The 15,725-nt window shown below is 40.7% G+C and overlaps 2 protein-coding genes across 3 annotated transcripts in view; one reads left to right on the top strand and one right to left on the bottom strand.

Moving 5' to 3' along the window:
• si:dkey-22o22.2 (neural-cadherin) overlaps positions 1 to 7,714 on the top strand; it is a 122,234-nt gene extending 114,520 nt beyond the window's left edge. The window contains exons 28-34 of the mRNA XM_017423770.2: positions 415 to 595; positions 670 to 836; positions 958 to 1,222; positions 1,620 to 1,800; positions 1,957 to 2,207; positions 3,217 to 3,374; positions 4,264 to 7,714. Coding sequence (XP_017279259.1) covers positions 415 to 595; positions 670 to 836; positions 958 to 1,222; positions 1,620 to 1,800; positions 1,957 to 2,207; positions 3,217 to 3,374; positions 4,264 to 4,929 — 1,869 coding nt within the window. The 3' untranslated portion in view covers positions 4,930 to 7,714. The remainder of the gene's footprint in view (positions 1 to 414; positions 596 to 669; positions 837 to 957; positions 1,223 to 1,619; positions 1,801 to 1,956; positions 2,208 to 3,216; positions 3,375 to 4,263) is intronic.
• Positions 7,715 to 8,791: 1,077 nt separating this feature from the next.
• On the bottom strand, positions 8,792 to 15,012 carry ccne2 (cyclin E2). Of its 2 annotated transcripts, none has more exons than XM_017423723.3 (12): positions 14,924 to 15,012; positions 13,575 to 13,612; positions 12,949 to 13,030; positions 12,797 to 12,847; positions 12,037 to 12,179; positions 11,590 to 11,725; positions 11,330 to 11,476; positions 11,097 to 11,192; positions 10,839 to 10,973; positions 10,588 to 10,699; positions 10,276 to 10,433; positions 8,792 to 9,926 (listed from the first exon to the last, which is right to left on the bottom strand). In XM_017423723.3, exons 2-12 carry the CDS (start codon positions 13,586 to 13,588, stop codon positions 9,810 to 9,812), a joined length of 1,191 nt encoding a protein of 396 aa, XP_017279212.1. In that variant the 5' UTR covers positions 13,589 to 13,612; positions 14,924 to 15,012; the 3' UTR covers positions 8,792 to 9,809. The 2 variants fall into 2 exon arrangements, with proteins under 2 accessions (XP_017279212.1, XP_017279213.1); XM_017423724.3 differs by lacking the exon at positions 14,924 to 15,012 and adding an exon at positions 14,838 to 14,895 and having other exon boundaries at positions 9,790 to 9,926.
• Between the last annotated feature and the right edge of the window lie 713 nt (positions 15,013 to 15,725).

Here is a 15,725-nt window from a genome sequence, read left to right as displayed (position 1 = left end):
GTGTGGATCTTTGCTGTGTTATCAAAGCTGATTTCCCAAAATCTTTCAAAAGAATTTAAGACACATTTATGTGTGAACATGACTGACACACCACAGAATGCATCCGCAGTACGCCTGCCAACTGAAACAATGGTCTTGTGTTGAAATTTAGTGCATGTCGAATCAAGTCTTTTTGCATTTCGGACTCAAGGGATGAAAACAGCAGAATTAAAAGACAGAAAAACTAGCTCCAATCTCATGCTGGCAGTGAACACAGCCCGGAACACTGGAACCAGCAATAGGATCTTTTTTATGAAATATGAAGGAAGTTCACAGGAGTTAGAGTGGATAAAGTGAAGAAAAACAATTTTGCCAGGAGTTTTATTTGGCAAGAGATTAGCACCATTTTAATTTCTCCCCGTCTTTGTCCCTCAGGTGTATGATCTGGCGTCTCCAGGTGAGAGTGTTGACAGTGCGCCAGGCTGCAGGCTAACGGACGGCGTGTGTGTGACGGCGGCTGGTCCTTCGTGTGGCGTTCACGCCTCCTGCCTCGCCGACTGGGGCTCCTTCAGCTGTGAGTGCCGTCCAGGGTACACCGGACACAAGTGTGACAGAGGTGAGGGACTCACTGAAACTTCTCATTAAAGAAAGAAAACCTGAGTTTAAACTTGTATCCTCCTCACCTTTAAGCCGTCGCAGAGTCCTCCTTCGACGCGAACAGCATGATGCGTTTTCAGCTCAGAGGAGGCGGCAGCTCCCGACGCACCAACATCCAGCTGCTCCTCCGAACGAGGGCCACATCAGGAACCCTGCTCTCAGTGGCGTCTCGGGATGCCAACGAGTACATCGTCCTGGAGGTCAGTCCACGTTTGGGACCACTTTCACCGACCTCTGACCTTTCAGACAGCTTCTTAACACCTCTAATTTTTATTTTTCACAAGTTACAAACAAAAGTCTCAAGTGGTCTTTTTTTGTCAGATCACTGAGGGTCACTTGTCAGTACAAGCCAACCTGGGTGACGGTCCTCACTCTCTCAAGCTTCTTGGTCACCGAGTGGATGTCGGACAGTGGGTCCAGGTCAGCCTCAGTCGCCATGACAACACGTTCACCCTGCGACTGGAGCAGGGAGGGGGGTCCCGGGAGGTTCAGGCTCGGCTGGGGAGCCACAGGGAAATTGTAATTTATCCGGCAAGTCTGATGGTTGGCAGCAGACCAAATGCTGGAGACAAGGCTGACTTTCTGGGTAAGATCTGAACTTCTTTCGGGTCTTTTTGTCAAAAGATTTTTGTTTTTGCAAGAATGTTTTTTAACTGAGTAAAACTGACACCAAAAACTGTGATATGAAAAGGAGCAAAACTAGTTAAATGCTAAAAGTGGCAAAACAGTAGCTAAAAGAAGTTTAAGAAGACAGAAATAGACCAAGTTCATAAAAGGAATTGAAGAAGTTTCAATGTATTTTTATTGAGAATTATTTTAATCTAAGTTAAATATTTTAAAAAGAATAAAAGAAAAACTGAGTTGAATGTTTTGACATATGAAGGGTAAAAGGAAGTAGTTTGGTTGAAAAAAGAATACAGAAGAATCTATAAACAGGTGAACAACAGGTGAATGCTGACTCATCATTGTTTCTTCTCATGCAGGCTGTATGCGGGATGTTCGTTTTAATGGTCATGTCCTTCCTCTGGACGGCCAGAGTCGGGACTTGGTGATGGTTCTGGAGAGACGAGGTGTCACCTCTGGCTGCTCCAGCGACGCCTGCAGCAGCCAGCCGTGCCGCAGCCCGCTTCGCTGCATCGACCTGTGGAGGAAACACCAGTGCAGGTAAACGGAGCACCAACACAAACCAACTCAAAAGCAGCACTGCCATTTGATTCATTCACACTGATTCAGGACGATCTCTTTTGTGACTTTATGTCATTTATAAAATGTTGCTGTTAACTCATCTTGTCAATTCTCCTGATCTCCACCCTGCCCCAGGTGTCCTGGTGCTCAGGTGACAGTGACGGATGACTCCGGTCAGCAGCGGTGTGTTCCATCGCCCTGTGGACCTTCCTCTTGCCGGAATGGTGGCACGTGCCAGGCACTGTCTCCTGACAGCTACCAGTGTCGATGTCAGGAGGGTTTCAGGGGTCAGCGGTGCGAGCTTGGACAGGTCAAAGGTCACCGGCTAGCCGCTCTCAGTCCCAGCTCCATCCTCGCCATCAGCATGTGTCTGCTTGTCTTCATTGGTAAGAGACCAAACTGAAGTTAACTTTTCTGTCACTCTTAGATGCAATAATTTAGTTAATCATACAAAAAATAAATAAATATATTGGCTTAGTGTTTTAAGAGAGATGTTGACGCATTATAAAAGTCTGTCTGAGCCATCCCATCAATCAGGTGTCTACGACTCAGATTACCAGAAACCCAACTGTGTTGGACGAGTCAGGGTAAAGTAAACTGCTGGACGGAGCTACAAGCTCAGAAAAAACACCCTAACAAATTACAACACAATCTGTCCTCACTTACCCATCCTCACAGAACTCTACTGAATCTCTGCAAAGTTAACCTGAATAAATCATTCTATAAAGTCTAATCAGTGTTTTAAACAATGAGGCACACATCGGAGGGGTTCAGTGTCTTGCCCAGGGACAGTTTCACACACGACTGCTGCCAGGAATCGAACCTCTAACTCGCTCATTGGAGAACAACTGCTTTAATCTCTGAGCCACAGCCGTGTTTATTAATACCATGTAACACACACATATATGGCCAAATTAACCATCACCTCAAAAAACCTTTAGTTTTAGCTTGCGTAACAGTTTGCAGATCAATGGTTTTTCCATTAGATCAAAAGTAAATAGAGTGCTGTCATTGGGAGAACAGGGTTACATAAAAGGTGACATATTTTGTTCAACCATACAGTAAGCATCTGCTGCCCTCAGCTTTAAAGCAGCAGTTAAATCAGTTTTAATGTTCTTCCACCTTTAGGCACTATAGCATACAACTGTACTATAAAAGAATTGTTTATAGATTTCGATTTCCTTCTAAATCCAGTCTTGTAGCACTGAAAACTGTAGTATAGATGCTGATACTACTTTGTTTTCCTGCTCTTTATCATTCTTCTTTTGCTTCTTAATTAACATATTTATGATTTTTAGGAAAGAATTGCTCCACAGAGGAGCTTTAAATGCCAAATCTGGAAGTGTTAAATCACAAAGTTATATTGTCCTCCCTGCTGTGTGTTTGTGTGTGTAGTTGTGTTGGTGGCAGTGACCGTTTGGAACCAGAAAGGCAGCCGAAACAAGTTCAGGAAACGAGGAGTTTATCACATTCCTGCTGAGCACGAGAGCTGGGAGGACATTCGAGAAAACATCCTCAACTACAACGAGGAAGGAGGAGGAGAGCAGGACCAGGTACTCAGACACAACTAAGAGTTGTAGTACGTGGCCTGAGCGTTGTTAGAAAATTTGACCAAACAACAATGCTGTTATTAATACGAATTTCAAAACATCTACACAAATACAGTTTTATGTGAAGCAGGAGCAGGCTTGAATAGAAATGCTTATTCTCCACATCCTAAACCTCTGAAAACCTTTAGAATAATCCTTCAAAAATCTAACTGACAAACCCAACCATGACCAAAATGTTTACATAAAGACAGAGTTTAGTACATTTTAATCATCTTCTCTGTATCATCAGTGGCAGGTTTAGTGTCAGACAGAAAAAGCTCATTTACTGACAACACAACTCAAATTATGACATTTATGAAATCATTCCCTGCAAAAAGCTAATTTATTCCCACTTAATTTTTGAAGATGCATCATGTTTACAACCCTCTATAAGTTTTGTACCCACTTGGGAAAAAGCATTTTATTCAAGTTACAGGAAAAGAGTGCATAATAACAGATTATGTCCCAAACAAATGATGCAGATAAACAAAGACTATAGATAAAATGACATTTTTACCCTTTAAAGTATGAGCTTCTGCTTTATTTGCATCGAACTTTAGAGAAATACATGTTGATTTAGAAGTCACATCACAGCAGAACTCTAAGATCACTGATGAGCTAAAGGAACATGATTCATAAAATATTATATCAAATAGGCCTCAAAGTTGAGCTCGACCCAAATTTTCCTGAATTGTCCTGAATGACTTTAAGGAAATTTGTTAAAGAAGCTGAAATCTGGATCTGAGTTGTTAAAGCTAAACGATTCAGAACAGAGTTAAAAGATTAAATATGGCAATATATATCTATCTTTTTTATTGAGTGAATGTGTTCTTTGTTTCTTCCATCCCATCAGAATGGTTATGATATCACAGAGCTGAAGCGTCCACTTTGCTCCAGTCTGTCCCAGTCGTCCTCCTGCACCACAGCCCCGCTCATCAAATCCTCACCGGGCTCCCAGGAGGAAGTCCATCCATCCAGTTCCTCCTGCAGCTCAGGCGCTCCCTACCTCAGCATCCCACATCACCACCACCACCAGCAGCAGCACGCAGTCAACGCCGCCTACAATGGCGACGTCACCTACGCTAACTTCACATCTCATGCGAGCAGAGACACAGAGACGAGCGACGCCGGCAGTTACGTGGATGCCCCATCCAGGTCGCGCTCCCATGTAGACTTTAAGAGCTACGTGACGCGAATCATTTGGGAGGCAGACAATGACAGTGACGCTTTTCCACCCGACGCCTACCACGTCTGGTGCGTCGAAGGTTCTGGGTCCTCAGCAGGAAGCCTCAGCTCTCTGGGGTCAGCAGTGTCCTGCAGAAAAATGAGTACCAGCAACGAGGAGGAGGAGGAAAACGATGAAGGACGTTTTGTTTATGACAGACTGTCTCGGTGGGGCCCCAAGTTTCAGGCTCTGAGTGAGATGTATGACCGGCCCCAGCTGGCCCTCACGTACAGAGACGCTATAGCCTACATACAGAGGAGCCACAGCCATGACCCGCTGCCTCAGCACCACTAGGAGGAGCCACCCCACCCCCACCCCCACCCCAACTCCACCATCAAACAGAAGGGAGATCAGAGCTGCATTCACACAGGAATGAAAAGCATTATCCTTCAGAGCTGTGCATTCTGATTTAAATCAGTATTTATTATCCCCATCCTCTTTTAGTATAATAAACCAATGATCTGCTATGGTTGGATGTCACGTGCAAATTTAAATGTAGTTCTTTTTAACTAAAAATGTCCGTCTGAAGATGGTGACTTTCGTAAGTACGTGTTTTATAATCATTTAACTGAGGCATAAAAATATCCCCTTAAAATCAAAGAAACAAATAAGCTGTGTTTTTTATAAATGAATAATCTAAGAAACATGGACAACAAATACAGGCACTGATTTCACAAGCATAAAAATGTGTAATATATGCTAAACTTCATGCAACTGGCATATGTATAAATAGATAAGTCGAAATATTGATGTCTTTAAGGAAGAATTTGATTAAAAACCCACATACTGTCCAATAAAAAACATCTAATAAAGCCCATAAATTACAAAATTAAACACCTACAATTACTTGAAGGATTGCTTTTGTGTTAAATAATTATGGACAAGTTTGGTGAAAATAACTTCAAAATCTTTGCTTTTACTGTCACATTGTTGGACTTTCACTGATCTCTCACTATGTGTGCTCTGGAGCAGTTTTGCAGCATTTTTATTGTGAATTCAGCTCTAAAGTATAAAAAAAAATTATCCAATCTTTATTTATTTTAAAACGGCTTAATGTGATGTGTGAATGCAGCAGCTCCTCTCCAGCGTGTCGGTCAACAACGACAGTGAATCAGACATTTTCAGGGTTGGGGGTTTGTTGTGTGTTTTTTGTTTGTTTTGTAAGTAGAAGAGAAGTTGTGTTTCAGAAGCTTAAAGTGGACAAAAAGCACAAAGAGAACTTGTTACTGGTTCATTTCCCATTTTCACACAAGAATATGTCACCCAGCATCACTTGTGTTTTTATTTATTTATTTTCTCCCCCTTTAAAAGCAGTTCTTTGTGCTGAAGTTATTCAATTTTTAAGCAGTTTTGTGGGTCGCTGTGCTTTGCCTTTGCAAATTGGGACTTTCAGGGTCAAAGGATGATGTTTTGCTGAGGAAATTTTACCATCAAATGATGTGAAAGTGTTCAGGGTGAGTGGAGCTTCAGTGTGGAAGAATGAATCTGGTACACTTGAAATCTCAACAACATTAAGGCCTTGAAGAGAACTCAAAGTTCTCCTTAAAGAGTACTACATTGGAACATTTTAGTCTTTATTTCTCCACCCAGACAGGTTTGATTCTGACCCTTCGCTCACGACTCAAAACAAAAAGAGAATCTGCTTCAGAAAGAAATCCTCTCAACATTTTATTTAGCTGCTTTTTAAACAAACTACAACAACAAAAAATATTTCTTAAGAGATATATATTCAGTTTTGTGCTTTCTGAATTTTTAGAATAATAGGACTCTCAAAACATTCAGTAACCAACTCTTTTCTACCTTCTTATTGCACTAGAAAATTATTCAGGAGGCAAGAGTCAGAAAAACTAAAGCTTTGTGAGCTCACCGGGTGGAACGCAGAGTTTCTACCTGATAAAATCAACTTTGCTGGTACATAAAAAAAAAAGAATTTATTTTTCTACTCCCTTAAAGAACCTTTCTGAAGATCCTCTCCAGTTGCTGTTGGTTGTGCGCTGTTAAAGTGCTGGTTGGCACCACTTTGACTGTTTCTTTATCTTCTTTTTTGTTGTGGATTAAAAGAAAACGCTTGCTGTGATATTCACTCATCTATCTGAAAATGACCAGTGGCACTTCCAGTTTTATATTTTTGTAGAGGATGAGGTGCATAAAGGTGGGAGATGTACGTTTTACTGATTTAAATGAAAGTTTTAGATGATGAGCAGCATGTGGGGCAAAAGGGGCGCCACAAATAAAACTTCCTCCTGCAGCCACAAATAAAACTTTAAAGAAAACAAATAAATTAAAGACCTAGCATTGACCAAGTTGAGGATTTTTCCCAGTTTTTGTCTCCTTTTCTGTGCAGTCAGGATGGAACTGCTTTTGTAATAAAATGTGAAACAGTTTGTTTGCTGGCAGCTTTAACCAGGATCATTTTTTGATGGTTTCCTCTCAGCCATGTTTCTTTTCATTCCACTGCCTGATGAATGTAGATTTCTATGAAGAGGGAGGCTGAGTGTGAACAAGCAAGAGTACAATCAAAACAGAAAACTTAGCCTTTTAATAACAGCATTAGATAATGCTTAAATTGCCATCAAACTGGTGACACAGATGATTTCCAGGCTGCACTTCAGGTCACAGTTCTCTCCCAGAAACAAACGTAGAGCAAAACTTTAAATCCGAAAATATTTTGGATCTAACATGGCAGAATTTTTACAACAACTCAATCAAAGATTTTCATTTAAACCTGTTTTTTATTATTATTATTTTGTCTTTCTTGCTCTTCTGGTGCCTGAACACAAATTCGTAGTGAGCCCTGAAAGAACTGCTCAAAGCTATGCATCCAAATGGAACAACACAGGTGTCTTTTTATAAACCGATCTGAAGCAGATGCTGCGTGGATTTTGACCTGTACAGTGTGCAACATCTGTTGGCGTTTGTTGCGCTTTTGAAGCCGTGTAACACAAATGTGAATGTGTTGTTTAACTCAAACACATTTGTTATCCTGTAGATTTAAAGTGTCATTCAGTTCTGAGCCGTGTTGATCTGTATAATATGATGTACATATAAACATTTTATAGCAGCCTATCATAAATAAATCCTTTTGTATGTGACTTTGTATGTGTTTTCCTCTGAATTTGTGGAAATACTGTCTAAAAACATTGTGCTGCAATATTCAGTCTTACAGTTTAAAGTATACTGCCAAAATCATGCAAGAGTTTCTAAAAGAAAAAAAGAAATTCCTTAATTTCAGTTGAAAAAGCTCCTGAGATGAGAAGTAAAATGTCTTCAGCCACGAGAAAAGAAGTCCACTTGTCTTGTTTTTTAACTCTCAGGTTTTAAATCGACTCAACGCTAAAGAAAAAAGTGGAACATTAGTGTTTAGCTTGTGTAAATAAAGTTTTAACTTTTCTAATATTGTTGCGTTCAGTGGATATGAAAACAGTTAACAGGATATTTTATTGTCTCCTCTTCTGTTTGTGGTTTGAGGACAAGGAACCATTAAAGTCCCTCCTGTAGTCCAACACTGCCACCATCTGGTGATCCTGGTTACTGTACAGAAACTATATATTTTATATACAGAAAGATGAACAACTGGACGAATTTTAATGCAACTTGCAGAAAGTAATCAGTGGGTTTATATCTACATATAAATAAATTTCACTTTACTTCACTCTAACTGATTATTATTTGGAGTTCACTCAATTCAAGATGGCTGCCACAGCCAACTTTGTAAAACTACAATCGTTATATCGCAGTCAATTTTACAGATATTGTGCTAAAGATTTGTCATTCACAACACACTAAGTTTGGTCAAACCTATTATGAGATGTCAAAGTGGCAAAAAGCAATGTTATTTCCCAACATAAGAGTAAACTAAAACAATGAAATGAAAGGCAGCGGGTGATATGCAGTCCTTTACAGAACGCTGGGCCCTTGATTTTGTACTTTAAGACAAAACTTCTTACTATTATAAAAAATAAAATAAACAATCACACACAAGACTAAAACAATTCACTTTATTTTAAATCATTCCAATATGAAGAGGAAATTACACATTTATGAATTGGTATATTTACAGAAACATACATTCATTCACATCGACACACAGCTCACATGGTTATTTATTCACTGCAGACGTTTCCAGTCACAGGTTGTTCTGATTTCCTCCTTTTGGCTCGCTCCAGCTTAAATTAAGTACATGTACAGTTTGTTGTTGTTTTTTTTTTCCTCCAGAAAGAAAAAAGGCACTAAATACAAGCTAATGTACAATATTTAATGCAAAACTGTAATTCAACAGGTGTTATGGAGGAAAAAACAAAGATCATAAATAGCTGTTTGCCTTTGGCAGTGGGTGATCAGACTGAGCTCAATCACTGAAAGATTTCACACATGAACACTTTCTTTTACGTACTAAGGCTTATCAATAAATACAAGCTCTTAAAATGAAAAGGCAAAACCAACTTTGCACAATTATCAAGTTTTCCAGGAATGTAACAAAAACAAAATTTGCAATCAAGTTGCAAAGGCTAAGAAAAAAAAAGAAAAGAAAATCAGCTACAGGCAGCTCAGGTGCATAAAAACACCTGCACGTCTGAACCAAATCATTCCTATGTGGCTATGAAATGCTTTATAATTTATTAGATTTAGTTTCTGGTGAATTTTCATTACCAAAAAATAAAAATTGTTTTTCCTGAGAATCAACCGAAGCACCATCTAAGAGCATCCAAGCCTCAAGTTTATGAACAGCACCAGTGAAATTCCCAGATAAAACCTCCCAGGTCTCCCTCACAAACCGGACGTCTCTGATGAGCCGGCTTCAGCACCAGCGTACAGAGAGGCCGGCCGGGGAAAACGGAGACAGCTGCTGCTGCTGCAGACCAATATAATACTTCATTAAAAACACAAATTATAAAATAAACGTTGAAATCTGAGCCTTTGAGTTTTTTTAAAAAAAAAAATCTCAAAGAAAAATATAAAAACTAGACGTTTCAGATTTTTCAGAGCTGAGTTCAGACTAAACAGATTTACGGTCTGCTCACGTCCCGTTTCCACAAGTCTGAGCTTAGTGTTGTAAAAATAAAGTTAAAAAAAAATGTTCAAAAAAAGCAAAACTTTTGGTCTGTTTGATGTTGGCCAAAATGGCGTCCTTTTCAGCGAGACAGAGGTAGTGCGTCCTGCTGGCGGCGTCCTCTTCAGGGACTGGCTGATTTCTCCGCACTGCTGGGCGGGGTCAGGACTGTTCCCACGGCAACAGGCGACCGCGACAGCTGACAGTCTGTGGTGTCAACCTGACGCTCCTGAGTTTTTCTCTGCAGGACAGAAAAAAAACTTAAATGCTGCTAACAGGAGACATGGAGAAGTGACGAAGTTTAGGATTATTCTAATGTGAAGCAGTTTGCTGCTGAGACAAATAACTTTTTTTTAAGTTTCCTAATTGGGGCCTTAAAGAAAACTTTCTTTAGCAATTGAGAGCTGGATCATCACAGATTGTTTAAAGATGGAATAAATCATTTTAAGTACTGTAGTTTTGCACCATCCTTCACCACTTTTTGATATTCAGGTATAATTTAAATCACAATATAAACAACAAACCTTTAATCTCTAAAAAAAAAAAAAAAAAACTAACTACAATAAAACTGTTGTGTTTTCCTGTCTCACCAGCAGGTCCAGATAGGCCACGTGTGTCTGGATGTTGTGTCTGTCGTCAGCTTTGACTTTGGAGAAGTTCTTGAGCTGAGATTTGGCTTCAGAACGCAGCGTCTCCATGAAGACAGTCATCCACTGATAACAAGGAAACACGCTCTCCCACGTCAGGCCTGCAACAAACACAGGAATATACATTATCAACTAAATTATATTTAGCTTAAACATGCCATAAAAGGTTAACGACTATTCTCTGCTAGGATATTAAAATAAAATCCAGTTAAAAAGGTGCAGATTTAGATCAGACACTGAAGGCGAAGAACAGACCTGAGACTTTATGAACGATGTCAAAAGTAGAGAAGTGGCAAAAGGCAGAAGCAGCAAGGACACTGTAACTGTGGTCCAACGAACTGATGTCCATCATACACAAATCTAACAGCTGGAAGAGACAAAGACAAAGATCAGCAACAATCTTCCCTCTTTTTAAAATCGCTGTGCAACATTACCGCTTCAATATTTTAACAGGCTGGTTTGTAAGGATCTAAAACAAACAGCAGAGTTTAAATCTGTCAGGGTACCTGGGTAATCTGGATGTACGTTTCCTGACAGAACTGAGGCTCCAGAAAGTTTTCTCCATCTTTCTGGGCTTCCACTTGAGAATACAACTTCAACCAGGAGATCGGCGTCTCGGGACACAAGTTCCAGTCTAATGCCTGCAGGATGGACGTCACGTCAACACAACACACAAACTTAGGCTAAACCAAACCAACACCGGAACATGTGACCAATAAACATGTTTCAGTATGTATGACTGGTTCAGAGAAAAGTTGATGTACCTTTAATATCTGAAGCTCTGTGCGCTGGATGTCCCACATGTCACAGGCGCCATCAGTGACGTAAGCAAACTCGTAGATTTTAGGAGGATAGATTTCCTAAAGAGGCAAACAGAAAAAAATGTAACTGAGCAGAACTGATAAGGTTCAGTTTCAGACATATCTGATGAGTTATGACAAAAAACAATCTGCTTCTTTTAAAGCCTTATCCGAGCGTATCTGGAGGCAAGACTCACTTCGATCTTGGAGGCGATGAAGAGCGCCGTGATGCCGATGAGCTGCAGGTGATCTTTGTTGACGTCCTCCTGAGTCAACATGAAGCGGTCAAAGTAGTCCTGGGCGAGGTACGCCGTTTGTCTGTGGAGGCTGTACACCTCACTCACCTGCACAAAGATGCAAATGGTTCAACATGGTGGTGTTAACACAGTTTCTGTAGACAGATTTAAAAAAGCTGAGAAAACCTGAAACCAGTTTCCAGTTTAGTTTTACAACCCACCTCCAGGAGCCAGTCCAACAGGATGGCCCTCATCTTGGGCTGCAGTTTGGGGTGCCGCTGCAGGTAGCTCTTGTCGTGAACATATTTCAGTTCCTTGTTGAGCATTTTTATCCATACATCATCTGAACTCGCCCAGCTGCAAAACAAAGACCAACTCTTACCCCTAGTGGAGATGCAGAAAGCCTCAAGATTTTCATTCTCAGTCATTTTATTTGTTTGAATCATCTCTCATGTCACTTTAGCCCAGTGATTAAAAGACAAGAGTTGATCACTTCATAACAAACTGCAGCTACAGAACAGGAACCTGCCTCCCCTGAACCTTGATCAACTCACATTTGACTAAAATTAAGTGCTGAATTCAAAGCAGATGGCTGGAGTATCAGATGGCCAACAAAAAAAAAAGAATGACTCAGGATAAGATATCTGAGGTGTGAAACCTCGTCTCACCTGAGGCGAGGAATCGGGGAAGCCTTGATGAAGAGGTTCTTGAATCTATACTGTTTGAAACTGGATGAGTCGGAGGGCTCCAGCTCTTTGTGGGGAGTTTCGATGAGAATGCACGGACTTGTACCATCCTCCAACCAGCACTTCTGGAAAAACAGACACCGAACTTAAAATGGAGTCTCAAAATAAAGAAAATGATGTCCTGCTACTAATCTGACAAAAGAAATTTATACATAATCAAAACTTTTGCTTCTGTAAGCCTTAACAATCAATTTTAAACATCTTCATTTTAAAGCCAATGATTGTAAGTTAAACGTAAAGTCTCTGCAGCCCTTCTTTTGGGTAAAAGTTACTTTTTTCTTGGTCTTCTTTCTTATCTCTTACTCATCATGATTGCTACTTTAAACATATATTATACAGGACAGCATAATGTGTAATAAATGTGATATTTCAAAAAAAAAGAGAAATTTCACCTTGAGGTGCTGTTTCTAACTCAGATAAACAGTGACACCTTGTGTTGAAAAAGGAGTACTGCATGACCTCAATACTACACAACTCCCTAAATGTAACTTGAGACTGATCTAATTAAACAAACAAAAAAATGCAGGTTGGAGGCTTTACAGTTAAATATAGTCTTATAAAAATATAAATAAAAACATTGCATTCATAAGCAGGAGGGTGGACCATCAGACCACAGATAATAAAGTCTTATCAGGTCGAAACACACAATCGTTTAGAGCCGAGGACATCTGGAAACACTTACCTGTATTTCATAGTTTTGTTTCTTGGCAGCAGGTTGAAGCTTTTTCTTGGGCTAAAGAATAAGATTAATTATTAGTTAAATCAACATTAAGGCAAACTGGTGTAAAAATGAAAAACTAACTAGATTATAATAAAAAGAGAAGCTGGACAAACCTCTGACTTTCTTTTCTTCAGTGGGGGTCTGACTGATGGCTCAGGTGCGTTTGAATCTCTGGCTTGAAGTGTCATGCGAACACTGAAACAGAAAATAAATAAATCTTTGATTTTAGGCATAAAAAAAAAAAAAAAAAAAAACATGAAAACATTCAGGGCCGGGCTATCATTGAAAATTCAAATCTTATCAATTCACAACTTTTGTTGTTTTTGTAAAGAAATGACAGCTGTAGCCATCTTGGACCAACCTTGAAAACAACATTAATCTGAACATTCAGAGTTTATGTTGAGGATGACTCAACTACTACCACACCAAATCTTAGCCCAGTGTCTGTAAAACTGACTGGGTTACAGCTATTTTTGTGTTTTCTAAAGTCAGTTGGCTGCGGTGGCCATCTTGAATTGGGTTAATCAGTTGTAGAGGTACAGCCTGACTCCCTGATACCGTCATTAAAATTCATCCAGTGAATCATGAGATATTTTGAAGATAGATACACAAGCAAAAACATTATTGTCCATTTTCACCTTTTCATGACGGGAAATAATGTCCAGCAGTGTCATATAAATGCTGTCTAATTATAGATTAAAATTCCTATTAACTACAGAGACAACCATCAGCTGCTCACCTGCGTCTGGACATGGTGCTGACTGTGTTTATAGCTCCCTGCAAAGAGAAAAAGAAAATGATCAGATTTAGGCACAGTTGTAACATCACACACAAAAGAAAACAGTAAAATGGAAATTATGAGCTCATATTAACAGAATTTGAGCCAATATTAAAACTAACAACTTATTACATGAAGTTACTGATTGGTATTTAGAAGCCTGATGTGGCCCTAAAATAGGACTAAAATAATTTTAGAAAAGGCTAAACTTTCTCCTGGAATGTCGTGGTGAAGCCACGGTAGGTTTTTGATGATTTCAGGCATATAAACATCTCATCTTCAGGCTCAACTTCCAGATGATTTCTAAACTGTGACTAGCTTAAGATAATATGCAGCGTTAGCCTGTCAGCATTACAGGGACATAAAACCACTCAATAAAACTAAAGTTAGGCTCCTAACCCGAGCTGAACACCACATGGGAATATAATACACTTCTCCAGCTCATAACAGAGAAGGGAAAGTGTTAAAAGTAAGAAAATGGAGGCAAAACTAGCCAGCCAGGTTCTGTAAGCTAGTATGGTGGCAGCTGCTGCCTCGGAGAAAAGGGGGGCAGCGAACTCGCTGGATTTCAGACAAAAAAAGTTAAAAAATACAACACTTTAACTAGAGTTTCGCGACTTCAACGACGTGCCACATGTCTTTAAGAGTCTTCGGCGTGGTTTCAAAAGGTAAAATCTTGAAATTTAGAGCTTTTATCGAGGATTGAAACTCAAAGGCGCGCCAATTTCCACAACGCAGAAGCGGGAGGATTTGAGCCCAGCCTCTCAGAACCTCAGCCTGCCCCAAAGTCTGCGAGGGAAAAATCAGCAAACAGGACCGACAAACACGAGTCAGATTAACTTTATTCTGCTATCAACTGCTGGGATACACTCACGAACACCACAGGTCTCAGTGGGAACCGTTTCAAAACCCGCCGAGCGCCAATAAAGTCGACTAAACTGGGACTAAAGCGAAGCTACAGTATGCTGGGGAGCTACTGTAATTAGCAAACTAAGCAGAGTTACTGCTAACTAGGTCGACAGTAACTAGTTGTCCCTATAATATACAAATAAACTGATCGTGTTCAGCATTAGCACGCAAACATCTGAATTCATTACCCCTTTTAAGCATCAGTTTGACAAAGAAGGAGATAATTTTGAAACTTGGATGTTTACACAAACAGAAAAAGTTCCCAACAAAACACTCAACCAAGCTAAAAATACAACCCAGATATAAACATAGCACCTTGTTCTGCTCGTGCAAAGTCGATTTAACGAAGATTAGTGTTAGGTCTGCAGTTAATGCGGTCAGCTACAGGTCGGTGGTCTTACCTCTTCGATGAAGAATGAATGACTGCATCAGCTGTGGCGCCGGCGCCAATCCTTATATCCGCATCTGCCTGCGGGCGCCACTGCGCATGCTCGTTCCCGGTTAACCTAAACGCGCTAACTGTTCAAATCTGAACGGCGATTATTGTAAACGGTCCGCGCGGAGCGGCTTAAACGGGGTTGCTTTACACCTCTCTGCTTTGTGATGCGTTACTGTAAGCGTCAAGGCGCCGTTCTGCGGGTTATTTACGACGGGTTCGTAAAGCCTGCATTCATTTCCAACGGACACCGGACCGCCGCCGCCTTCAGGGGAGGCAAACGGCCGTTTCCGCCCGTTGCGGTTGACTTTTGACGACTCGACGCGCGTCGAGGAATGTCCACGCACCTCAGGCGCGTGAGATTTCGGTCGTTCCGCGGAAATTTCCGCGATTTTTTAAAACAATACCGAAACCCCTTCCGCCCGCCGATCCCGCCCGTGGGCGGGGTTTCCACGGCATCGGGCCAATGAGAGCGCCGAGCAGTGACAACCGCGTGCCCGGTTCAAAAAAAATGTAAACACGGCGAGCACGTGGGAGGTTCTGTCAGACGGACCTGCGGGGAAACTGCTGCAGGCAGAAGAGTTCATTAAAAAATGTCAAAATAATAATAAAATGACAAGTAGCAGCCCAAACACTCCATGATGTCACGTGAGAGACTTGTCGGCGCTCAGAGTATGTGTTGGGAATGACTCTCAGCTACCACCACACCAGATTTCACCTCAGTGTTTACAAAACTGACTGAGCTGTAGCCATGTTTAAGTTGTCTG

This window comes from Kryptolebias marmoratus, linkage group LG16, assembly GCF_001649575.2.
Source record: "Kryptolebias marmoratus isolate JLee-2015 linkage group LG16, ASM164957v2, whole genome shotgun sequence".
Lineage (NCBI taxonomy): Eukaryota > Metazoa > Chordata > Actinopteri > Cyprinodontiformes > Rivulidae > Kryptolebias > Kryptolebias marmoratus.
This window is presented reverse-complemented; position numbering and strand designations above follow the sequence as displayed.

Coding starts and splice junctions, on each gene's coding strand:
- ccne2 (XM_017423723.3), bottom strand. Junction 11,477..11,589: donor TGTTGGACTGGCTCCTGGAG/GTGGGTTGTAAA, acceptor ATCTTTGTGCAG/GTGAGTGAGGTGTACAGCCT. Junction 10,974..11,096: donor CAGAGCTTCAGATATTAAAG/GTACATCAACTT, acceptor TCCATCCTGCAG/GCATTAGACTGGAACTTGTG.